The 25,783-nt window shown below is 43.9% G+C and overlaps 1 protein-coding gene across 3 annotated transcripts in view; it reads right to left on the bottom strand.

The window, feature by feature from the left end:
- Positions 1–25,783, bottom strand: part of SLC44A3 (solute carrier family 44 member 3) — a 75,416-nt gene that overhangs the window by 20,786 nt on the left and 28,847 nt on the right. For 2 of the 3 annotated variants that reach the window (XM_031651024.1, XM_031651023.1), the window contains exons 10-12: positions 16,924–17,089; positions 9,595–9,751; positions 7,078–7,164 (exon numbers count right to left, since the gene is read on the bottom strand). In XM_031651024.1, the coding sequence (XP_031506884.1) occupies positions 7,078–7,164; positions 9,595–9,751; positions 16,924–17,089 (410 nt within the window). The remainder of the gene's footprint in view (positions 1–7,077; positions 7,165–9,594; positions 9,752–16,923; positions 17,090–25,783) is intronic. The other variant, XM_031651022.1, reaches the window with a different exon arrangement.

The following is a 25,783-nucleotide window of genomic DNA, read 5'->3' as shown; positions in this document are numbered from 1 at the left end:
ACAGCTGGGTGTGGAGATTACCATTGTCTATAAATGGGCCTTAATGCAAACTATCATATTGACACACATGTGAGCTTCGTTCTGAAGCATGCACACATGAGGCATCTCTCCAGAGCTCTCACCATCAGCTGGCTGCCCAGAATAGCTCTAAACCAGTCAGCGGGGGTGGAGGATTCAGAACCACTGCTGTCGCTGAAAGAATGGCTGTCTGGATGCTCTGTGATGAGAATACCTATTATGGCAATGCCAGCTTCTGAAAGAACTGTTTCTTCTTAAGAACCTTTACATCATTTTCCTAATCTAGTGAGATAAACTGCACAATATTTTTACTTTTTTTCTGAGATGTGCATGCTGCTCTGGGAGAGGAGAAAAGAGGAGTCACTGGAGATCTGCCAACTGGCTTGGGATGAACCGACCAAACCTGATGTGGAAAAGTCATTGAGTGCTTTAGCTATTGACGGACTATGAGAAAGAGAGTCATTGAAACAGAGCTAACTGCAAGGAAAGGGGTGGGGGAAGAGAACGTTTGGAGATACTACAAAGTTGAGTCAGCCGCAAATGTTTAGAAGACAGAGACCAACATTATGTTCACTAAAAACAGTCTTGGCAGGCAGAGCAGGTTGGGGAGAGGCACTATGAGGTAAGAAGGGGAGAGAGGTGTATATTTCCCCAGAAGCAGCAGGTTTTTCTCTGCCCTGATCTTCAGAAGATTGTCTGGGACCTTTCTAACCAGTATATTCGTTAGTCAGAAAGACAGGAAGCTGCTGGCATTTCTGATCAAATAGCAACAGGCAACAATCTGTACATGTACTTACTAAATCTTATCTAGAGGGATGACAAAGGAAAGTAGGCTGCATGCTTTACACACTGCATCAAAGTGCATTGGGGTCACTTGGTCCCCTCCTCAAGGGGATGCAGCACAGATCCATCAGGCTCCCAGCTATCTTGCACAATAGCCCAAGGCAGAAAAGGGCTGTGAAAGGCATTGGACATTACAGTACACTCCCACTGTTGAGAATGATCGAGGTGCCTGGCATTTGACCAACATCTCATTACCAGTTATTTTATTTATTTATCGCTATATATTACAGCAGCACTACTGGCAGGATTGCTGTAAGCAGATACAGATAGATGGCTCCTCTTTGTTCATTCACATTCTCAGACAACTCTACAAGATTCTGGTGCCTCAAAACTGAGGCAACATGAACCATCACTGAGTTTTGTGGTTCTAGGATAAGTCCTTACCATGGATACAAGGTATATCATGAAGAGAAATGAGCCTGTCATTTTGGAGCACCACAGGAAAACAAACAGCTCATACTGTTTTCCATTCTACCCCCATTTCCCACACAAGGCATCTCATGGTTTTGGTGCAGCGAGGCGGCACTCTGCATGCCCCCAGCTCTGGGCTGGATGCCATGACAAGAGTCAAAAAGCCACACAAGAACCTTGGGGGTCACTGAACCTAACCCTTCCATATTGCAGAAGCTCAGCAAAGTTAAGGGACTCACCCAAGTTACTCAAATAATGAAGAGGCAGAGGCAAACTGCTGCTCTACCTGACTGAAGTCATTTTTACCTGGAAGCTTCTCCCAGGAGACTGGTACAGATACGGTGGTTCTCAGACTTCTGACACTAGCCCACAGCTCACTGCCTATATCCATTCCCACTTCTGCTGGAAGAAGAACAAAGCATTGAAGAGGAATGCAACGCTTAAGGTGATTAAAAAAAAAAATAGAATGGATAAACAAAAGGCTGGGCTTACACCTGTAATCTCAGCACTTTGGGAGGCCGAGGCAGGTGGATCACCTGAAGTCAGGAGTTCAAGACCAACCTAGCCAACATGGAGAAACCCTGTCTCTACTAAAAATACAAAATTAGCCAGGCATGGTAGGACATGCCTGTAATCCCAGCTACTTGGGAGGCTGAGGCAGGAGAATCACTTAAACCCGGGAGGCAGAGGTTGCAGTGAGCCGAGCTCACGCCATTGCACTACAGCCTGGGCAACAAGAGAGAAACTCTGTCCCAAAAATAAATTAAATAAATAAATAAATAAATAAATAACCAACCAACCAACCAACCAAGAACTGAATAATCAAGAGAAGTAAAATGTCAAGACAAGAATGACTGCAACTGAACAACATGGTCAACTTAAGGCAACACTAGTGGTAGCAAAGTGTTCTTTTCCCAATTTGCAAATCCCACTGTCTGTGTGTGTACATTCACAAATTTTGCAGGGTCACCAGGCATTGCCTCAGCAGCTAGATGTCTGAAAAGAATGAGTCTGAGTCCTTAAGAAACTACGTTAAGACACCAATTTGGGTTCATAAAGAACACATTTTAGTAAACTTTAATAACACATGCTCTACTTTATTGACGGGCAAACAACTCCCTGTTGTATGCAAAAATGAAAAATCTATGGAATTCTGCTATTTGCCTATAAAAATTGAAAAAAGGATTTTCTAGAATGTTCAGATCAGTTTGGAACCATCAGGAAGAGTCCTGGGGCTCACCGGTGGGTTTCATACGTAGAGGAACATTGACCTAAAGCCAACATCATGGCTGGGACAGATGCCTGTGTCCACAATGGACAAGAGATGTGCACTTAGGGAGACATTTTCATGAGGAACTGTGTGCAGACCCCATAAGAAACAGTAAGTACGCCATTCTTGCTGAGTGCTTAGCCTGTAGTCTCACAGCGGGGTTCTTAGCCAGGCCCCTGGACAGTGCTGGGAGGGAGAGGGGAGGCTGTAAGGTCCTTTTGCCTGAAAGTCTCTGAGAACAGCCAGCCAAGACTCCCAGACGCTTTGACCACTAACTTGCCTGACGAAAGGAGGAGGGGCCAGGCCACCCTGACCAGCCTTTTCTGGATGGATAACTGCTTGATTACAGTTATGGTGAGTTCATCACCTTCATTGCTCCTTCACCTTTCCTGTCCTCTTCCACAAATTCTGCTGTGTAACAAGATGCGCTCTGCCAGCTCTACTTGTACGGACTCTGGCTTTGCAAGGAGCAGAGAAGAACATCCCCAGGTGGTGGTCATGAGTCCTCCTCTGGCTATTTTAAAAATGCACAGTGGTTAAGGGCTTGGGCCTGGAGGCAAAACAGACTTGGATTCAAATCCTAGATCTGCCACTATGTACCTTTTCTAAGCCGCAATCTCCCTATCTGTAAATTGGAGACACTCTCAGAAACTAACAACGGGCCACGAATGGTGGCTCATGCCTGTAATCCCAGCAGTTTGGGAGGCCGAGGCAGGTAAATCACCTGAGGTCAGGAGTTCAAGACCAGCCTGGCCAACATAGTGAAACCCCGTTTCTATTAAAAATGCAAAAACTTAGCACGTGGTGTCATGTGGTCCCAGCTACTCTGGAGGATAAGGCAGGAGAATCACTTGAACTCAGGAGGCAGAGGGTGCAGTGAGCCAAGATTGTGCCACTGCACTCCAGCCTGGGCAATAGGAGCAAAAATCCATCTCAAAAAAACAAAACAAAAACAAAAAACCTAACAACTGATATAATGCAGGAAAAGTGCTCAGCATACCACTGGCAAAACAGTTGATTGCCAATACCCACAGCTGTTACTGCTGTCGTTAGTAGCTGGTGATCTCCAGTGGGTACTCTATACTCAGGTCCACTTCTCCTAGGAAATTTCCCCTAATTACAGAGTCAAATGACCTCTCCCAAAGACCAAGATTTTCCTTTTCTGAACTTCCACAGCCCTATCCCAATGCTTAAACATGCGCTTTTCTGTACAGTCATATGTCTCATGCATATGCCCCTTACTGGCCCCTGCCGCCCGACAGCTAGCTTGTCAATTTCTTGGAGGCCTGGCTTTTGCACCATACAGTAATGACTCTGTATCACCTCTATATCGCCATGGTCCTTGTCCTTATTATACCCAGGTAGAAATAGTCTGCATACAGGATAAACACATGGTTGCTGGATGAACACATGTGTGAGGTGAACGTGTAATTTTTTTCAGTATGTACACACTCAGTATTTATGATGTAGGGAGAAAAGTAAATGAGAAATTATGAGATTGAGAGTTTCATTCCCCACCTTGCAAGTGAATGCCTGTGCAGCCTTAGGCTGGGTGTTTGCAAAATGCAGCAACTGCCATCTGCCTCCCTACTAGGATTTAGTGAAGATGGATTAGGCTTTTAAGAAGCAGTGGGAAAACCCACCCAGCTCCTTGATGTTAAATAAAGACGAGCATCTGAGTTTTGATGGTAACAAATGGATCTCATTCTCTTTTAGTATTTCCCAGCTCCTATCCCACAAAATGAGGAACATAAAATAGGGTTCAGCCTTTTAAAATCTGATTTCCAGAGACAGAGATGCCACAATGTCCCCTAGTAAGTCATTCCAATGCAAGGAAATTTCTGAAAAGGTGAATCTAAATTCCTTTTCTCACTTTATGCTCACTTTCCTTTGTCCACTGCCAAACGAGGCTGACAGTTGCTCTGATTACCATTTACAATCATCTTTATTCTTAAACATTTTTATTTCACTCTGCTTTCCAGTAGTCGACGTAGACCAGAGGTGACCCTTCCTTCTCCATTAATATTCACACCAGTTCTTGTTTTTTCATTCTTCCTCCTCTTCCCAATCTCCTGAACCTTAGGCCTCTGAGCATCACCCACATCAACTGGCACCACCCAGTTCTACAGGAGTCACCGCAAGGAAAAGACACTATGAAGCTGGTTTAGCCACAGCCTACTGCACAGGCACCATGATTAGAATCTGAAAGACCTATCCCTGTTTGCACCACTGACTCACTACACAAGCTGGATCAAGGCTGGCTTAGTGTTTTTTGTGAATCAGGGATCATTACTCCCATCGACACATCTGTTATAAGGAGTTGTCACCTTTAGGATGGTCATTATGGTGTGGTTAACATTAATGTCACTTATGAGTTTGGAAACATTTGAATTACCAAGGGAAATGGTCCTGGATTAATTAAGTTGGTGAAATTTCAGAAGGGAGGAAAATACGTACCTCAGGATAACAGGGCAGAGAAAACAAATGTGAAAATGGGACCAGAGGTTTTCAAATGTGTTTTAGCAGCAGAGACCTGTCCCAAATGAAACCTTCAGTACACTCCCACAATCCCACCCCTAACCACATAAAGTGGAGTTGCTCTGGCTGCAAGGCCGGGCAGTATAGGCATGGTATGGGGCCAGGGTCCACCTTTCCTCCACCTTACCCATTTCTCTGCCCTCCTAACGTGGTGGTCCCCACAGTGTCCACAGGAGCCTCTAGGCTTCCAGGGGCCAGGATGAAAACCATGAGTGAAAGAGGGATGCAGAAAGTACCTGAATTCCCGTAATACAGTGAGAAGGGATGACACCCTGGGGCCCCGTATGGCCATATGGCCAACATATTTGTATATCAATGGTCTCATTCATTGCTTTTGTCTTTCTAGTCTATTTGTATGTTTCTTAACCTTTATTTTTCATGCATATATATTTTATCATAGTTAATACATTTTTGCAATGCATCTCAAAATATTTATGAATTTGGTGTCTGGATACATATACAACAGCTATAACATCTAACACCATGACAAATGTATTCAAAGGGTTTGGACTGACTTGTTACATGTACCCCCCATTCTGAAAGGTCCTATGGTATTTGATTGTGTTTTACACATGCTGGTTTATAGCAATCCAAATGAAAACTAAATATACTCTAAAATGTTCTCCAAGATTATTAAGAGCCTAATAATAGACCTTACTATAAGAAGGCTACATTTTTCCCTGAATAATGAAAAGTATTATAAATACCACTTATAAGACATTAAACATAGATGGTCTAATTAGTCCCTTTACTTCTAAAGGTAAATTTCTTTTTTATTTTAATAATTTTTTATATTTTTTTTTTTTTTGAGATGGAGTCTCGCTCTGTCGCCCAGGCTGGAGTACAGTGGCCGGATCTCAGCTCACTGCAAGCTCCGCCTCCCGGGTTTATGCCATTCTCCTGCCTCAGCCTCCCGAGTAGCTGGGACTACAGGCGCCCGCCACGTCGCCCGGCTAGTTTTTTGTATTTTTTAGTAGAGACGGGGTTTCACCGTGTTAGCCAGGATGGTCTCGATCTCCTGACCTCGTGATCCGCCCGTCTAGGCCTCCCAAAGTGCTGGGATTACAGGCTTGAGCCACCGCGCCCGGCCCTCTAAAGGTAAATTTCTTAGGGAGGGGGCAATTATAAGAAGTACTTTTCTAAGTGAGATTTCTGTGAACGTTCAAATTATAAAACAGCCTGCTAACTTACAAAAATACTGCTTTGTGTAAATTTGACTAAGGACTATTAAAATCTCCTAAATGCTCTAAAGAGAAACACAACGTATTTAAATTTCCATTAATTTGAAAAATTCAGGAGAGGAAAAAAATCTGAAATCCAAACAATTGCAAGATATAATTTTTATAAGTTTAAAGGCATATTTATAGCTTGAAAAGGGAAGACTGGTGAAATCTATGAAAATTAGGGAGGCAATTCTTTTCCTAGTTCAGGAAAATTATAGTTCTTAGAGAAGGCACTGAAAATCAGCTCTTAGTTGATATACATTCATTATGCTAGGGTTTCTAAATACTCCCTCTCCTCTTTATTTCTGAAAAGAAAAAAACTTTCTTTTAAAATTTGAAGCGTGGTTTTAATGGCCTATGGTTCTAGGGTAAGGTCTGCAAACTACAGCCCAGGAGCCAGCTCCATCACACTGCCCGCTTTCCTCTGCAGGAGCTAAGAAAAATTTTTACAATTTTACAATGGTTGGGAAAAAATCAAAATCAAAAAAAGAATATTTCTTGACATGTAAAAATCATATGAAATTCAAATGTCACTGTTGATAAGTTAAGGTTTATTAGAACATAGCCATACCCATTCATTGACATTTTACCTATGGCTGCTTTCCTGCCATGATGGCAGAATTGAGTGATTGTGACAGAGAGACTGGTCTGAAAGCCTAAAATGTTTACACACTTTGGCCCCTTAGAGAAGAATTTGCCAAACCTTGACCTAAGAGATGGAGCCCACCTTTGGACCCTTCTGTATGTTCCTGAGGCAAGAGGTAGGAGACGTACCTGGTTGAGATGGAGCAGGTATTTGTCAAGACACCAGAAACAGCAGTAGCAGCATCGGAACAGGTACCTCGACAATGCACCATGCTGCTGGATCAGGTTGAGACCAAAGGAACAGAGTCAAAAACAACACAGGAAAGAAGACAAGCAGGCAGTTTCTGAGGAAACACAGTTTTCACTTATGCACCTAGGGAAACACTGGTGGTGTGGGAGAAGTTCTTATTTTGTGCATACTACTACTACTACTACTACTACTACTACTACTACTACTACTACTAATTATGGCTCTAGTATTATTGAGGAGAAACGTTTCTGTCTTGTGGACTTATATGTTAGCGGTGCTATTAGGGAGGTTAGTCCATACTGAACAGCAAAAGAAAAGCAGGTCTTCTGGTTCCAGTTAAAAAAAACCTCTCTTCCCCCTTCATCTGCCCTTAAGTGTCTGAAATGGTACACTTGGCTTTTTCAAACCAAAGTTTATATTCATGAAAAATTCACATCCCAGAAACAAAAAAACAAATAATACACTGTAGATACTAGTTATGTGCCCACATAAATAAAGAATCAAGTTTAACTTTGGAGGACATAAATGCTGTAGTGAGATTTTTTGGGGGACTAAAGTTCGAGGGATAAATTACTCCTTTGAAATATAACTTGAACTTGTGCATAGCTCAAGAATGAATACTTTCATGAACCTCTTGGGGGAGGGGTGCTTGGCGGCACCCTACCCACTCCCCAGAGTGAACACATCCCTGAAAACAATCCTGAAATAGCCTAGGATGAGGACCCCAGGAATAACTCAGCCTTATATGGCCATTTTCTCATCCCAGTGTGAATTCAATTGGATGAAACTTGATCTGGACACTTTTCAGCCTGGCTGTGTTGGTGAATGAGCTTATTGAACTAGGGAAAATCACACGGTGGCTGTGTGAAACATTTAAATTATAGACACAGTGCTGGCCAGTAAGGCTGCCGAGGAAGAAATTGTTTTTTAACCTAAGAAAGGACACATTTTCCCAATAGTGACATCACTAAAAGCAGTTTTGGCCCTTGGTCCTTGTGGAATCTGGAAAGTGATAAATAACCTTTTAGACCACAGTCAGAGAGACCTTGGGCCTTCCACTGACTTCTCTTTTAGATTTATGAAAGGCTGTATCCCCAGACAGTTTAAGATGCCTAGCTTTAGGAGGGACAGCAAGCTCCTCGCTGCTCATTAATTTGTGATTATTACTAATGCACGCACAAACATATCACAAATAGACTTAAAATAAAATGCTGTCCTGTTCTTCAAGAAATCCTGCAAGTTTCCTAAGATTGAAGGATTGATTTCAAAATGCAGGAGCCAAAAGTAGTTAGTTTTGTCCTGGATATGGAAATGCCTCTTCAAGTCACCAAAATGTGGCCAAGCAAAATATTAATAGAAATACAAGAAAATATTCTACAATCAGGGGCAACTGCTTAGCATGCATTTCCAGATAAGGAAGCCAGATAATTTTATGTGTTAGCCAATCAATTGCTTCTAATTGATAAACTAACTTTAAACCTTGATTATAGATTTTAAAATATCAACAATTCAGATATCTTTTTAAAAAGCAAATGAAAACAACTCTAAAATATAATGTAAACCTACTGGTAAAATTTCCTGAATTTACTAAGGACATATAGCTATACCCAAAAGGTTGGAATCAGGTAAGTTTGTGAAACTGACCAAGTCACCAACACTGAGGTGGTGACGGGGGAGAGATTAACATTGTGTGAGAACAGAAGAGTTGGGAAAAGTCCTGTCTTCCCTTGTTTGGCAGGCCAGAAATACCATGAGAACAGCTGTTTTCCTGGTGTTCTGGTTTCCACTGGCATTCATAAGCAAATGTGCATGGAAATAAAAACTAGGGAGGAGAAATCCCCCGGGGCACAAAAGCCCTACAGTTTTCTGTCCTTTGAGCTTAGATGTAGGTCAGCTTGTCCATTTCTCCAAGCGCATGTGTGCACACGCATGTGTACACACACACACACACACTCATTCAAACCCTCTCCTTTTCTCCCTCCTCACTCCTCACACACACCGGGAATTTCCCATGACAGCTCTGGGAAACACAAAAGGCAGGCAATATTTCAGCATTAAAACAGAAATGAACACATATTATTCCTATCTTACGGTGCATTTTTTCACTTAAAAAGGCATGATAAATGTTCACAAAAACCTTGTTTAAATTTCACCTTAAGAGTTCATCCTGTCTGTTCGCCATTTACATAAGAAGGAAAATCAGCTAACTCAGAACTACTCCCTCCCCACATCATCTCCACTGAGTTGGAGAAAACCCAATAAACAAAACAGAGACTCTGGGAAAATAAAAGGTTTGCTGGGAGAGGCGGGGGATGGGAGCCGAGGAGTGCAGGAGCTTTCCGCACGGCTGCTGTCACAGGTCACATTTCTGTCCTGGGACCTGCTGTAGTTTTCCAGTAATTAAGTTTCTGGCAACCCAAACACGGAACGTGCTGTGTATCAGGAGGTAGCCTTACCTGTTCTTTCAGCGCGTTTTGCATGTACATGACAATGATTCTTGGAAGCCTCACCACAGGGATTAAAAATGACCCTTTCACAACGGTTCCTTGATGGTAGAAGAAGAGAATGGAGAGAGACGAAAGGATGGGATGATCAGGAGGGTCATTTTTACTTCTGCAAATAGGGAAAGGGACAGCATTTTAAAAACACTTTTTATAAAGCAGCAAAAACTCTCTGGTTCCAATCATCTGTGGCACTAACAACTTAGAAAGTGGTGACGCAATAAGCATTTGGCAAACTTTTTCTACTCCTTGGTAGCTTCGGTTAAATTGTTTCTTGTATTAATTTAATTCGTTTTGGTGCCACTTAATGCTACAAACAAAATAAAACAGAAAAACTTAAAAAAAAAAACTGATGAGTTAAAAAAGTTTCCCTCTTTATAATGCCTAGCCCAACCACCAACCCTTTAGGGTGTCTATTCATCTCATTTTCACTTTCAGAAGTTTAATTGTATCACAGTCTTCAAGGTTTAAATGACACAGGACTATACATAAATATTGCCGGCATTCACCTGGTGATTAAACATCATCACCAAATCACGTGACCAGGATCTGCGGCCAGAGAGGTAACAGTGAGCTCCCGCTTACAGGAAGGGGACAGAGAGCCCTGGGTGCTTGGCTCCTGCACAGCTCTAGGCTCCCCAAATCCTGCTGGTTTCTACTCTGCTCTTTAAAGGCCACTTCAGTGTGAATCATTTACGGGACTTGTCATGACGCAGCTCCCAAGAATGTGTACAAGTCAGTTTCACAGGCAGGGAAAAAAAGTGAGAAAGAACAAAATGGGCACAGCCATCAGTCTCCCCCAAACCAGAAAGATAAAACAAAGGAGTGGGGGCTGATGCCACCCCACGAGTGACCCTCTGAATTCCCGCTGAAGCCAGTTCTAGAAAATAAGGCCTTTCTGAGAAGCAACTTCACAGATTCCAAGTGAAGCTTGGTTTCTTTATAATGGATTATTCTACAACTTGCTCTGGTTGCTAATAAGTCACTATGAATTAAGGTTTTGACAGCAGCCTAGGATTTGAGAGAGGAAAAGGAAGGCAGCCAGAAATGTTTCAAGAGTTGGCAATGGCTGCATTTTGCTGTTACTCAAATCAGCCAGGAAGAAAAAGAGAACATGAAAGTAATATTGGGAGCTGAAAAACTGCAACCCAGTTGTCCCACAAAAAGAGGGATGTGTGTTTCAGCCCAGTATCATTTAAAATAGGAAAAACCACAGAAGCTATTGCTAATAGGAATTCATTTAGATCTGATAAACTAGAAGAGTAGTGTAGGCCAGGAAAATCTGACACACTTTTTTTCCCCCTTCCCTCATTTTTTTTTTTTTTTTTTTTTTAAAGGAAGAATGTTTACTTTTCCATTGAGGAGATTTATGTGCTTTAGAACTTATTATGGTGCTCAAGAGGGGAGGCAGGGAGAAGAGGACAACACCTGCTTTCCATCTGGCAGGGAAACACATGATTCATAGGCCACTGTGAATGGGGGCCTTGGGGTTAGCCCTCCAGGTATTAAAGTTTGGGGTTAGGCATCAGCTTTCTGAGGTTTCACTGTGATGGGGTTAACCACTTCAGGCAAAGGAGTGCCTGCACTGCCTTAGCTTCCCTAGTCTGTAACACATCCTGGTAATGGCTCGAGGCTCTGCCGGGCTTGGCTGGAAGAAGATGCAGAGGTTCCAGAAGCTGGGTTATCACGTGATGAGAGAGGGAACTTAAAAAGAGGGCCCTTTCAACCCAAGCCAGCCCACCGAGCCAGGAGTCACTGAATACCTGCCTCAAAACTAGAAACAGTCCTACAGGAAAAAATGGCTAATGAAGTGGTGTGTCTCTGAGGCCTCCACCTCCTCTCAGACTCATTTCCATGTTCAAAGGTAACGTCATCCTGCCACCTCTCCCCTGCTGTGTGTGGGGCTAGTGCCTCCAGCTCTATCTCCTTTACAACCAGCCAAACCTGCCTGCAGGAAGAGGATCTGACGCACCCAGGGATGCTAAACATAATACTTACCTCTGGACTTATTCATATTTTAAAAATTGACCTGGGGGACAACATTGCAGTGTTGAGCATATGCGGCAACCCAGCAATGAGTGTATTAGGAGGCTGGTGAGGACTGGGCCCCCAGTCAGCCTTCCTCACCTCTCTCTAGATCTTCCCACTGGGCCACAGGCACCCCAATTCTGTGGGCAGTGGCAATAAGGAAGACACAGACAGTGTTAGAGGGTAAGGAAACTCTAGCGTATGCCTGATGAAGCCCAGCTTCTCCCTTCCTTTGGATGTGTGGCTGCTTTGAGCGCTAATGCTGCCTGGCTCCCGGAACAACGAGGCCAGGTCCCCAAAATACCACATCAACCTAAGCTGTGGGGCAAAGGGTTTAATGGTCCCATCCGTTCAAGTCCCCTGACAGCTCTGGGTCATGGTACAAAGTACTGTTTTGTAATTTCTAGTCCCATCAGACAACAGAGTGCATACAGCCAGGCAAGCCACATCATGGTCCTAGAGACAAGCTTTAGCTCTAGTTAGATCCAGCCTCGTGCTCACTAAGAACTCTTCTGATATTATGGAAAATTAATTTTGTGCTGAGGCTCCCGGACTAGGTGTGGGCTGCCTGGGACAAACGGCCTCCAACGTAAAGCTGGTCCCAGCAAAGATCCCTTCCCGTGTTTCTTACAACAAAATAACTGCAAGATGAGGCTTGGAAGGCTGAGAATGTTGTATGTTTCTTTCCTATTCGACAGAAAATGGAAATCTTCTTTATTAGAAATAACAGGATTATTTAACTGGCCTGGGTAACTCTTGCTAGGTTAGGAAATTCATCTGTCTCTACCTAAATTCCTTAGGCTCTGCTATGAATCCATTTCCTCTTCTCCCTCAGCAGATCCAAAGCTGCTGGAAACCATTCTTTGTATATTTGAAAACAATGATGAAGTCACACCTCAAGTGTCCCTTCACCACCTTGAAGGGTTCTAGTTCCTTCCTATCACATCCCTAACACCACCTTTATGGCTCTCTCAGTTGATCCCTCTTCAAGCCAATGGTTACAAAAAGTAAATTCTACAGACTGACCATATCCTGGTACCTGATGGTCTTTGTATGAATGCTTCAGCCCTCATAGTGCTTACACGAACGACAAAGATGAATGCACCCTGGCTATATTTAATCCTCACTGTGAGTGCAGGCCAGAAAAGGACATGAAGAATTTAAGGAAAAACCTTGAGGTTTCAAAATTAGGCAGAAAATCAAAAAGGAAGTAGAGCTCTTTAATAAATGGAATAGTTGTGCTAAAAATAAATCATTGTGTGTTATATTATAAATTACTTTTTTAATCAAAGTAATATGTAAAGTATCTTACAAAGCCAAAAAGCACTGCTAGACTTAATAGGAAAAACAGCAGTTTTTCTTTCCCCATTCACAATTCTGTCTCCTTAGAGATAATATTTTCGTTGTTATTAGAGAACTCACTTCCACACCTCAAAATTACATGTTCTTACTGCTATTTCTTGATTTTTTTCCGCTTCAGATATTGTCCACTGACTTTTCTACTGTGAAAGATTCTGGTTTTATTTTCTTACACAGCCTAACTCCCCCAATCCCCTCACACTCATTTTCCCATTCTTCCAATGTAATTACATCAAAGTTTTTAGTTAATGCTTAGTGTTTGTTATTCATACATAGATCATGTGTGCTGTAAATAATATTCACAACCGATCCAAGTAGCATATTCCAATTAGATTCCCTTCCTGTACAACTTCTTTTTTTCTGAAGTTAATTGTTTCACATTTTTTTATTAGCTTGGATTTCCATGGGCCTCACCGAATGCTTCACCAATGTGTAATGCTTTTCTTAACATGTTTGAATACACCTGGTATTCCCTCAGTTCCATTTTCTTTTCACAGTGACATCTCTCCTGGAGTCCATTGTCTACCTTGGACTGGATGCTTTCCACGCCCGCTGCACAGCTACCCTCCTGGGAATTCCTTGCTCTGCTCTGCTCTGCTCAAGCCTGTTTTCTGAAACTCATGTTTTCCTCTCTGGCTTAAACATTAGTTTCAGCGGGGAACATCCCTCCTAGAAAGGATGTGGGCAGGGAAGTCTTGGGACTGCCTGTGCATGACTTTATGCTTCTTTACCCTTGACGGGTAGTAGGAATAGGCATAGAACGCTAAACTAGGTATAGACTGGCTATACAATTCTAGGTTGGAAATAATCTTTCACTAGACTCCTATAGCCTTCCTCCATTGTTTTTCTGGTTCAGAGTTGCTGTGGAAAGTCAGATCCTATTCCGGGTCCTCGATCCTCTGCTTGTGATCTTTTTTCCCTCGGGAAGCTTCTGGGATCTTCTCTTTACTTGTGTCCTCCAGCCCTGGGAAATTTTCTTTGTTAATTCCCTCTCTTCTTTGCTTTGTTCTGTATTTCTGGAACTCATGTTAGTCAGCTAGTGGGTCTCCCAAATTTATCCTCTTTTAATCCTTTCTCTCTTATTTTGTGTCTCTTTGTCTTTTCATTCTACCTTCTGAAAGAGTGCTTCCACTTTATATTTTAATCCTTCAACAGAAAATGTTCACTTCTGTAATCATACTTTTAATTACTCAAGGGTCTTGTTTTCTCACTATGCCCTTCTTCTGTTGGTGGGAGGGGATTCTGGCAATATATCTTTGTTCTCTCTGATAATATTATAGTTTGTTTTGTCATTTCATTTTGCAGCTTGCATTGTCTGTGTTTTCTCTAAGCTCATTTTATTTGTACATTTTGATCTTCTTCTTTCACTTAGAGGCATTCATCATGTTTAATAATCACTGGTAAACAGTTCAAATTGAAGAGTGAGGCTCTCCAGAATGACCTGGAAGCTCTGTGTGAGGAATGTTGCTTGTTGTCTGATGAACTTCACTGTTTTGCTAGGAGTCAGGGAATCCATTTCATTGGGGGGCCCCATATGGCACTATCTGTAGGTCTTTACTTTGGGTTAGGCAGTTTCTCCATAAAAGCATCCTCTAACCTCTTCCTAGGGAATATCAAACGAGCTGCCAATGTTCTGGGAGCTGAACTGTGGAATGGGGGGTGCTGGTGTGTGTGTGTGGGGGGCCTCACTTCAGAGTTTAGGCTTTCACTTACTCACCCTGCTTTCAGTACAGAGACTTGCCCCCAGCCTCAGCTAAACCTGATACCCCAAGTCTGGCCCTCTCTGCTTTCTCTCTCTGGAGAATAAACTTCCCTGTCTTCAGCTGGTGTGGAATTTGGGGGTCTAACTACTCCTTAGGAAGGCTTTCAGCTAATCTTCGGAAACACTTTTTATACTTGAACTCCTGAGCCTCTCTGAGACTCTGGGGCTCACTTCAGGGTGCATCTTATTTGTACCTCCTCATGCAGCCAACACACAAGGACAGGCTGCTTCCGCTTTCTCCAGCGGGCTTGGGGCACCGCTCCACCTCCCTCTCTTTGGCTCTCACCATTTGGTTGGTGTTTCTTATCTGCTGTCATTGCCTCTCTGTTTCTCACTGTCCTGGTGTGTTTGTGCCTGTTTCAATCTTTCATGATTTTTTGAGTGGCCGGAGAAAGGGAAGAGATTAGGAGATAAACACATATACTTCACTGGAAGTCCAAATTAGAAGTCCTCATTGAAAATGCTTTGGTTTGTTATTCTAAGATAACACAAAATTACTGTTAGGCAAATATTACCTACGGCAAATTTGGTTAGAATACTCTCTTTGCCCCCCTCCCTGGGAGGAAGCAATACACACAACCCACCTCCGGTTGCCTGGAGGTTCTCAGTGCCAAGGGCAACAGCCCCTCTGTGAGTCCTCCGGAGTCTCTAATGATGGAGGCTCCGGAACTGCAGCGCTACATTAAAAACCCACAGTGCTGGCCGGCGCAGCGGCCCACGCTTGTAATCCCAGCACTTTGGGAGGCCGAGGTGGGTGGATCACAAGGTCAAGAGATCGAGACCATCCTGGCCAACATGGTGAAACCCTGTCTCTAATAAAAACACAAAAATTAGCCAGGCGTGGTGGTGGGCGCCTACATGTAGTCTCACCTACTCAGGAGGCTGAGGCAGGAGAATCACTTGAACCCAGGAGGTGGAGCTTGCAGTGAGCCAAGATCGTGCCACTGCACTCCAGCCTGGGTGACAGAGCGAGACTTGTCTCAACAAACAAGCAAGCAAACAAACAAACAAACACCCCACAGTGCTCCTTATCATCAGGAGGAAACTGCTCAATGGCAGGAATCACCCCTGGCGGACTCTCTCCCCATGAAGCTCATGTTTCTCTATCATTTGGTCTGAGAGGCTGGAGGAGGATCAGCCCTATGAAGAGTAAACTTCTGTTTCTGAGCCCAGTCCTGCCATTGCTCTGGCTGAGTTCCTCTGTCCTGTGGGCTCTCACTGCCCCGGGGTGAGTCACACACACAGAAGAGGTAAAGCATTCAGGGGTGTGTGTGTTTGCCTGTGTCCTCAATTGCTTTCAGGATGTGATAGGAATATAAGCAGAGAAGCATGTAACTAATTCACTGGTTCCTAACTATAATATAAATTATATTTTGTAATTACATACAATTCCTTTAGGATTAATTTTTTTTCCCCAAGCAAACGTTATCTGATTTTGCAGAGGACAAAGTGAGGCTCACAGAATTTACTGAAGTATATTCAAAATAGACCAGTAATTTTTCTGTCTGAAGTCAATTAGGATGGATATTCATAGGGGAGTTCGACTCTCTCTTTTTTTAATATTAAAACAATGGCAGCCGGGTGCGGTGGCTCACATCTGTAATCCCAGCACTTTGGGAGGCCAAGGCAGGTGGATCACGAGGTCAAGAGATCGAGACCACCCTGGCTAACACGGTGAAACCCCGTCTCTACTAAAAATACAAAAAATTAGCCGGGCGTGGTGGTGCGCACCTGTAGTCCCAGGTACTTGGGAGACTGAGGCAGGAGAATCGCTTGAACCCGGGAAGTGGAGCTTGCAGTGAGCCAAGACCGCGCCACTGCACTCCAGCCTGGATGACAGAGTGAGACCCCTTTTTATCTTTCAAGTCTAAGCAATATGATCTCTTCCCTGTTTGGCTTGTTTCTAAATTTTCTGGCTTAAAGTAAAAAAGTTGGAAATGTGACAGATTCAGGGTATAATATTTCTTCCCACCACCAAATGAGCATACAGCTCAATTTTTAGCTTAGTCTTTTATTCTTGCCAACTCCTTTTAAGGGGCTAGGTCAGCATTCCCAAATATCTTTTGAGATATCAACATGAAGCACATAGATAAACCACACAGACAAATCAATAGAAAAAAAACCACTGGACCTACCTGTTGAAATAGCAAGTAACCACTGCCCCCGCTATAGTCATTTGCTGGCACGCAAGGATGAATTCACTAGTCCAGATGAGGCCAATTAAATGGTAGGACCACATATACCGAATGCCCGAAAGGGGCTTATATTCCACTTGGCCGCCTTCCATAACCTGGGCAGCTCCTAAAGTTTCAAACACAAACATGCTTTACACCAATGTTGTCCTAAGCATGAACCATGGTTCAACAAGCCATGTTTCTTTATGCTTGGCCTTTGGCATTACGTAAAACAAATGCCAAAGTCAAGTACCCATCATAATTAAAAATATACAGAGCAAAAGATCAAAATCAAAACCACACATTTAACTTGTAAATAATACCAACGGTGATAATGACAGTGACCATTGGTGGGCAATTTCCAAGACACCTGACATATACTATAATACTCATCCCACTTCGTGGATGTGAAAACTGAGGTTTAAAAGAGGCAAGGAGGCTGGGTATGGTGGCTCATGCCTATAATCCCAGCACATTGGGAGGCTGAGGTGGGCGGATCACCTGAGGTCAGGGGTTCAAGACCAGCCTGATCAACATGGTGAAAGTCCGCCTCTACTAAGAAAACAAAAATTAGCCGAACGTGGTGGCAGGCACCTGTAAGTTCAGCTACTTGGAAGGCTGAGGCAGGAGAATCACTTGAACCTGGAAGGCTGGGGTTGCAGTGAGCCAAGATCACGCCACTGCATTCCAGCGTGGGTGACAGAGGAAGACTCCACTCTCCAGAAAAAAAAAAAAAAAAGAAGAAGAGGCAAGTAACTTTTGTAAAGTCTCAGAGCTCAGAATTAGTAGAAGGAGAATATAAACCTGAACACATGGGACTCTAAAAATCTGTAGATTTCCCTACCACACGACTTTGTGATGCAAACCAAACTCGGCACATTGATGAAACCACACAAAGCTATTAGTATCACGTTATAGAATCTTACTTCACCAAAAATTTAAACTTTGTAAAAGAGACAAGGGTCTTTGTTATCTCAAAAGGGATCTATTTCAGATTTCATTTCAAGAGCAAACTCTTAGCACATTTAAAACCTCTACTGGGCCTCAGTGTTAACCTTCCCAGGTTCAGATCCCAGCTTGACCCCTTTGTGGGTAACCCTGGACAAGTTATTTGGCTTCCTGGAGTTTTAGATACCTTATCTGGAATAGCTAGAGGACTTTTAGATTCCTTATCTGGAATAGCTGGAGGAGTTTTGGCTTCCTTATCTAGAATACTTGTTTCCTGGTGGTATTCTGAGCATGGAGTGAGATTACTTGGAAAAGACTTGCATTGTGTCCAGACCATAGACAGATCGCACCATAAGTGATCATGGTTTATTACTATCATTAAATTTCAGGAGCACAGTGCTACATTCAACTGAGGCCAGCAAGGTTGCCTTAACAACTTTTTGCCATTCACGTGGCTATACCCTGCTTTCTTTTCTCTCCTCTAAAGAAGTCCTTTAATTAGCTCTGCTGGTAAATCCACTGGTAAACCCAAATTTACTCTGCTGGTAAATCCACTGGTAAATTCACTGGTAAATCCAGATCCCAGCTTCATGGCTGCATTTGATTTCCAGATCTTTTCCCATCTTTCCCCACTATGGATTTTAAAACAACTACTACTGGGAAGAAGATGCGTGCTCTGGTCTTTGGTGAAAGCTATAGCTTGAAGAACATTTAGAGATTGTTTCATATTTCCTGTCATAGCTATAAATTGACTTTAGGTTCGTCATTCAGGAGTCCTTAGAAATTCATAGTAGGGTCTGTGTGAAGGAAAGGGGAGGATATCCGTGCTGTAGATGAAAAACTGATTCCACTGACTAAGGCTGATCTTAATTCCCAAGCTCTATGTTCTGCTGAACAAGAGTTACATTGTAAGAAACAGTGGTGCAGCTTGATATACAGAGAGGTTAATATTTTATGAATGCTGGGCTCACTTTAGCTTGGAGGCAATCTCTGTTTTGGGTAAGGCATGGATAAATGCCTATGCTTTTCTAAAATGGGGTGATTCAGGGCACACTTCAGGAAACATTCCCAATTCCAGAGGAGGTGGCCCCTCCAAGCAGAGTGCCTGTTAGGTAGATGAGATCAGGGGACTTTGAGAACCACTCTGGAATTTCAGAAGTGCTCTGAGCCAGGGAAGAAGTACCTGCTCCTCCTACAAGGCCCAGCAGTATCAGCGACAGATTATGCTTTTGCAAAACTAGGTTTACAATATCACGAATAGTTTGAGGGCAGAGAACATTTCCACAGAACAGGAAGGATGATTTCTTCAGACAGACAAAGGTAAGTATGTCCTACAGGACCTGGACACTAATCGGGGCCAGACTCTCAGCTGCCCTGTGCTGTCAGGGGCACATATGCACACACCTCCCAACCTGGCACAGTCAGCGGTGGGAGCAGCTAAAGTGATGAGTCAAGATCCGCTTAGACATTATTTGGCATTCCCCCAAAGAATGGCATTTGGCATTCCCCAAGGAAGCTGAACCCGCAAGTTATTTTTAAGTGATCACTATTGTTTCTGAATGTCCTTATCAAAGCCATCTTCTATTTGTTCCTGGGGCTTTTAGGACTTTCCTTTAGGGCAGAGTTTGTCACCGACGTTGTGGATCAGATATTCGCTGGGGCTGGGACTGTCCTGCGCACTGAAGGGTGTTAGCAATATGCCTTGCCTCTCTACACAGATGCCAGGACACTCTCCCTCCCCTCCCGCAGCCACGACAACCCAAAAATGTGTCCACACATTGCCAAATGCCACATCAGGGGCAAAAAGTCACCTGGTGGGGGGCACTTGAGAACCACTGCTTTAGACCAACATTCAGGGGCGCTCTGGCTTCAGGGCGAAAGCAGGGAAACAAGTTGGATGCAGCTCTGAGCCTGCGGTTGCAGAGCCCGTGGGTGGGGCAGACGTGCTTAGGCACACATGATTGCCCTCTCCTGGATGGCTGTGTCAATGCAGGCAAGATCCCCTCATCACATGACAGTTGCTTTGTCTCTATGGACTGGGCACTACAGCTGCTATCATGGGTAGCTAACGGGTGTTAAAGGGAAGTAGACTATGGGTAGATCCCAATATATGACGGATCTCAGGGGATAGTGGTGGGAAGAGCACTGAATTGGGAGAAGGCTTGGTTCCAAGCTCAGCTTTGAAATGTGTGACAAGCAAAGTGGGCCACAGCTCTCTGATGGTGAAGATGAGAGTAGACAAGATGAACTTGGGACAGTGATTACTGCTTGGGCTTGAGAGTCACACAGGCTGAGAGTCACACAGGCTGAGAGTCACATCTCTGCACTGTGCCCTGAGCAACCTCAGGCAAATAGTGGGACTTTTTTTGAAATCTGCCTCATCACTTGAAATCAGAGGATAGTAATACCTACTTCTCACACCCTTGGTGATCTCATCCTGTCTTGTGGCTTTTAGTGCAATACACATAGCTGTTATGAGTTAAGTATAATAAACAGGTAAGGCTGTTAGAATATTAAGTGCATTAGGGTCAGCTACAGTGAGTGCCACACAGGGTTAGCTATAAATGAGATATAGGTAGATAGAATTTCAATTCTGAAATTAACTTACACATTTATTGAGCATCTACTGCATGCTGGTATTATGCTGGACCTCAGCTATTGGGGGAACAATACATGAGGAAAAAAAAAAAAATCAGAGAGAGGATACCATCTGAGTTACTATCAGAAACTTACAGGCTCCCATATCGGTCCATTCATTTCCCCTTCTTCTGCACAACTGTTTTATAAATCCCCCCTTCAACCTTCAAGAGCTTCCTTCCCATCCTCACTCTCAGCCAATGATCTTACCTCCTGTTTCACTGAGCAAACTGATGCAATCAGAAAACCACCACTAGTGCCGACCACCTCACACCTAACCTGCTAACAACACAGGTCCATAATCTGAGCCCTCTCCCAGAACATCATATTAATAAATGGTCCATGATCCTACGGCCACACTTCACCAGATCCCACTCTTTCTCACCTGTGTGAACATAACTTTTCAATAATTTTCACCCTCTTCATCAAAATCTTTCCACTGAATCATTCTCAACTATCTCTCATCTTTAAGAAAAATCTACTGTGGACTCTTTCCTCTTCCAGCTTCCTCCCCATTTCTGTTCCTTTTAACAGCGAAATTCCTCAAAATTGTCTATACTTGCTCTTACAATTATTTTCCTCCCATTTTCTCTTCACCTGCTCCAATCATGATCATTCAGTGGTCAATCCTCAGTTCTTCCTTTAGCGGCAGCACTTGCCACACTGGACCACGCACATCTCTGTGAAACCCTTCACTCGCATTCCAGGGCCCCACACTCCACCCTTTCTCCTTCTGCCCCCGGTCACTCCCTGTCAGTCTTCTTTGTTTGTTCTCCCTCATCTCCTGGGCTTCCTGAAGTGCCTCAAAGCACAGTCCTTGGATTTCTTCCCTTATCTATCTACATTTATTCTAATCTCATGGTTTTAAATACTATTAATATGTTCCCAAGTTCCTAAATGTAAATCCTAGCCAGGACCTCCTCCACTAACTTCAGACTCAGATAGCTAACTGCCTACTTAACATCTCCATCTGGTGGTCTAAAAGACATGTCAATTAAAGCAACTAAAAATTAATTTCTGATCTACCCCTAAAATGCTATACTCAAATTCTTGCCCCATATATCAGTTTATGGCAAAGTTATTTTCCAGTTGCTCAGGCCAAAATCCCTCAGAGTCCTCTCCGACTCCTCTTTCTTTCATGTAACCAGAAAATCCAATTTGCTCTACCTTCAAAATATATGCAGAATTCAATATGTCACACCACTTCCACCATTATGACCTATTCCAAGCCACCATCCTCTTCTTACTGAATCACTGCTATTAAAATGTAGTCAGGTCAAGTTTTTATTCTGCTTAAAATCCTGTAAAAACTTCCCAATTCAGGTTAGAAGCCAAAGTTCCTACAAAGGCCAGAAAGGTCCCAGGACCTGACTGTGTGCACCCTGACTCCCCCCTGAACCAAGCTCTCCCTTGCTCACTCCACTCTGGCTGAATAGGCTTCCCTTGCTGTGCCCTAGAACTCCGGCCTCTTGCCAGCCCCTGGGCCTGGGCTGTTTCCCCTTGCTTTAGATGTTCTTATGGCTCTGCACTCACCTCCTTCAAATCTTTCCTCATCATCACCTTCTCAGTGAGGCATCCCCAATCACTAAATTTTAAATGACACCCTGCCCCCTCATGCATTTCCTATTTGTCCTTTCTGCTTAATTTTTCTCCATGCCACTTATCAACTTTTAAAGTACTATAACATTGACTGACTTATTTTATTTAAGGCCTGTCTCCTTCTACCCTCCAAACTGGAAGAAAAGCTGTATCTCCAGCATTTTTAACAGGGTCTGCACACAGTAAAAATACTTAATAAATATTTGTTGATTGAATGAATGAATGGATATATCTTCCTCAAGTAATATATCTATTAAAGAGATTTGGAGACAATTTTCTAGAGATCTTCCTTGAAAGCATCAAAATAATCTGAAAGATATTCATAATGCAATTAGCTGTAAGTCTGGATATTATTAGCAAGCTTTAAAGCATTTCAAAAGGCTAAGGTGATATAATGATTATTGCAGATGGCAGTTCCTTAAGGAAGGCAGTCCAGCTGGTTGGGATAATTCCCCAAGGGAAGCAGGCCTAATTTGGAGGGGTTCTACTTTCTAGCACATTCTGTGCACTTGGCCTTGTCCAGCACACTGACCCAAGGGTCCTGCCAGCCCCAGTCTGCTGACACTCATCCTGCCTGTGTCTCGCACTAGCTTCAGCTTCTGCTCTGGCAGCATGAGGATTAGGAAAAAAGAGAGGAAAGTCTCATTGACAGGCAGCCTGCAATATATGAGCTCTTCATGTATCCATCTCATTTCACACCCATGACACTGACATGATGTTACTCCCTGGGTCAGCACCCCTAACTGAATCCATTCAGGTATGGAACTGAGCTAAGAGACACAGAAAGAAAAAGGCATGGTCCTGGCCCTCACATGTTCTTCCTCTTGTGGGATGACAATACATCCTGCTTTATTGTTCATCACACTTATCACTAAGGAATGCATATTTCCTTATTCACTGCCTCTCTGCCCACCCACTAGAATGTCAGGCCTGAACAGCAGAACCGCTGTCTTGTTCACTGCTGTATCTCAAGTACCCAGGGCATGTAGTGTGACTCCAGGGCTGACGGGGCAGGCATGAGATAAATCGTTGTTGAAAGAATGAAGAATCTAAAATACGCAAGGAAAAAAATGGAGGAGAAATAGATCTAAGTATGGCTGAGAAATTTATAGGAGATTTTCCAAGAAGAAGAATACTCAAAGCCAATATTGAAGAATGACTAGTTTGAGGAAGCAGTTTAGGGGGAGAGTTGGGGTGAGAGTTGGGCAGGGGAGGGGATTCTAGAGGAAGATCCCAACAGGAGCAAAGGTATGGGGACGTACGTGAAGACTGCTTTCCTTTGCACCTTCCCAAAGGGACCAGGAACTTCTGAAAGGCAGGAGCTGTTACAGCTCTCTCCTGTGCAACCTCCCTTCACTCTTTTCCTGGAACAAGACTGGGCCACTAGCAGGCTTTTGCAAAATAACTTCGATTATCTTCTAGATCTCTAATAACTTAAAAAAACAGACAATTTTCTTTTAAATTGTGTTATTGAATGTGCCAGAGAAAGCAAAGAATAAACCACAGAACTGAAGGTACTAGATGTTTCTTGGTCAACATTAATTCCTAATACAAAAAATACATATGGTTCCTTATTTGCAAAGCAAAGCTCTTGTCTCATCTCAACCTCCTAACATCCTTGTGAGGCAACCTTACATCAGTTTCCCATTACAAAAATGGCAAAAAGGAAGCACAAAGGCAGAGCCAGCCTGGGTTCCAGGTCATTGGATGGGAAACCTATGGAAAGCCCTCTGTCTGAGCCTGCTGCCTCCTTTCCAAGCCCACCCCTTTGTGTACCCCAAGTACGTGGTGTATGCTGTGTGCAGCCCTGTGATTAAATCTTCTAACTGCAGCACAGACCTGGAGGGCAGCCCCCACCCCTGCAAAAATCCAATAGAGGTCTCTTCTATTGTACAGACTCTGGAGCTTCCAGACCATCTTAATGACCACTGGAGGTGACCAGGTCATCTGAGCTCCTTCCAACCCACCAGATTACCAAGGTTACCACAGTTTTCACTTTTTCCTATTGGATTTTAGTAGTTCCTGTCATATTGCTGGTAACAGACAAATCCCAATGGACTAATAAATGTCATTGTTGGGTGGTGCAGGATGGGGGTTTGATAAGATCTGCTGAACAAGAAATCCCCAAACAAGTCGGAATTTGTCAACTAGTTAAGAGAATGATTAACGGTCATTAGAAAAATAGTACATCTGGGCAAAAATGATCAACCCAAGTTCGCTTCAATCTCTCTCTCTTTTTTTTTTTTCGAATGCAGCCAAAAATAGTATTCATTCAGCCATCTGACACAACTTAAACAACTATTTGTGTGGCTCACACCCATAATCCCAACACCTTGGGAGGCCAAAGCGGGTGGAGTGGACGGCTTGAGCCCAGGATTTCTAGACCAGCCTGGGTAATATGGCAAAATCCTGTCTCTACAAAAAAAGCACGAAAATTAGCTAGGCACAGTGGCACGTGCAGCCCCAGCTACTGGGGAAGCTGAGGTGGGAGGATCACTTGAGCCTGGAGGTTGATGCTACACTTGAGCCTGAGCAACCGATTGAGGCCCTGTCTCAAGAAAAACAAACAAACAAAACCAACAAAAACGACCATTTCCACACTGAGGACGCCCACACACAAAACCGGGCGCTAACTGAAGAGTGTGTCTGTTCCCCTGAAGCTGCCTGTGGGAGGTGGAATGAGACAATCGGGCACTGTGCGGCGGGCTCGCCACCCGACCACCTGGCGCCTCTTCACAACAGGTGAAAGCGGCTCAGAGTCCCTCTCAAGTGTTAGCTGGGGCATCTTCTGAAGATCAAAAAGTGATGCAGCTGCTGATCTGCCCAGCCGCAGAACCAGGCTCTCTGGCACTGGTGAAAAGGCCTCTGAGAACAAAGGGGACCCTGTGTACCTGGGTCGGCCACAGGCAGGTGGAAGGAGGGGACAGGTGATTTGGTTTCTATGATGCCTGACCCCAGCGGGGTGAGGGGGTGGTGGTGGCTCTGCGTGGCACCTTCTCTCCTGAAAAGCCTGAAATCGACCTGCTCATAGATGCCTCCCATAGGTCCGGGACACCCAGTTTCCTTTCCGGCCCCTCGACTATTCTCACTGTTTGCTGCTTGCACTGACAGCGAATTGTCACACTTCACTGCGTGATCCTGAGAGGTGGCTGCAGAATGACACGCTACCTTCAGCCCTGAAGAATAACCTCCAGGTCTCTCTGCAGTGGAGGCCACTAAGCCCTGGGCCCAACCTAGGCCTATGCAGGGGCACAGGCTGGCAGTTAAGGGGCACAGGCTGACAGTTTATGCCCAAGCCGGCCTTAGGGCTTGTTCCTCTCTGATTTCACTGACCTGGGCTCTTCCCTTGACCCCTGTGGCCAGGTCCTCTCCTTGTGCTGTCTTGACCCCCGCTGCATCCCCCTTTGTCTCTTTCTGTATTTTCTGACCTGGCAATTTCCAGCCTGCCTTCTGAGAAGCCCTCCCTGACTCGCAGCATGGGTTACAGCCTTGTTCTGGTGCTCCCGTAGCTCCCCAGATTTCTCTAATCATCATATCCATCAACCTTCACTGCAATCACACGTTTCATTGTTGGACCATCCTGCTCGACTGTAAGTACTGAGGGCAGAGAGACGACCTCAATCTTGTTCCCTACCTC

Source organism: Papio anubis, chromosome 1 (assembly GCF_008728515.1).
Source record: "Papio anubis isolate 15944 chromosome 1, Panubis1.0, whole genome shotgun sequence".
NCBI lineage: Eukaryota > Metazoa > Chordata > Mammalia > Primates > Cercopithecidae > Papio > Papio anubis.
Note: the sequence above shows the minus strand (reverse complement) of the source record. Positions and strands in the feature narration are given on the sequence as shown.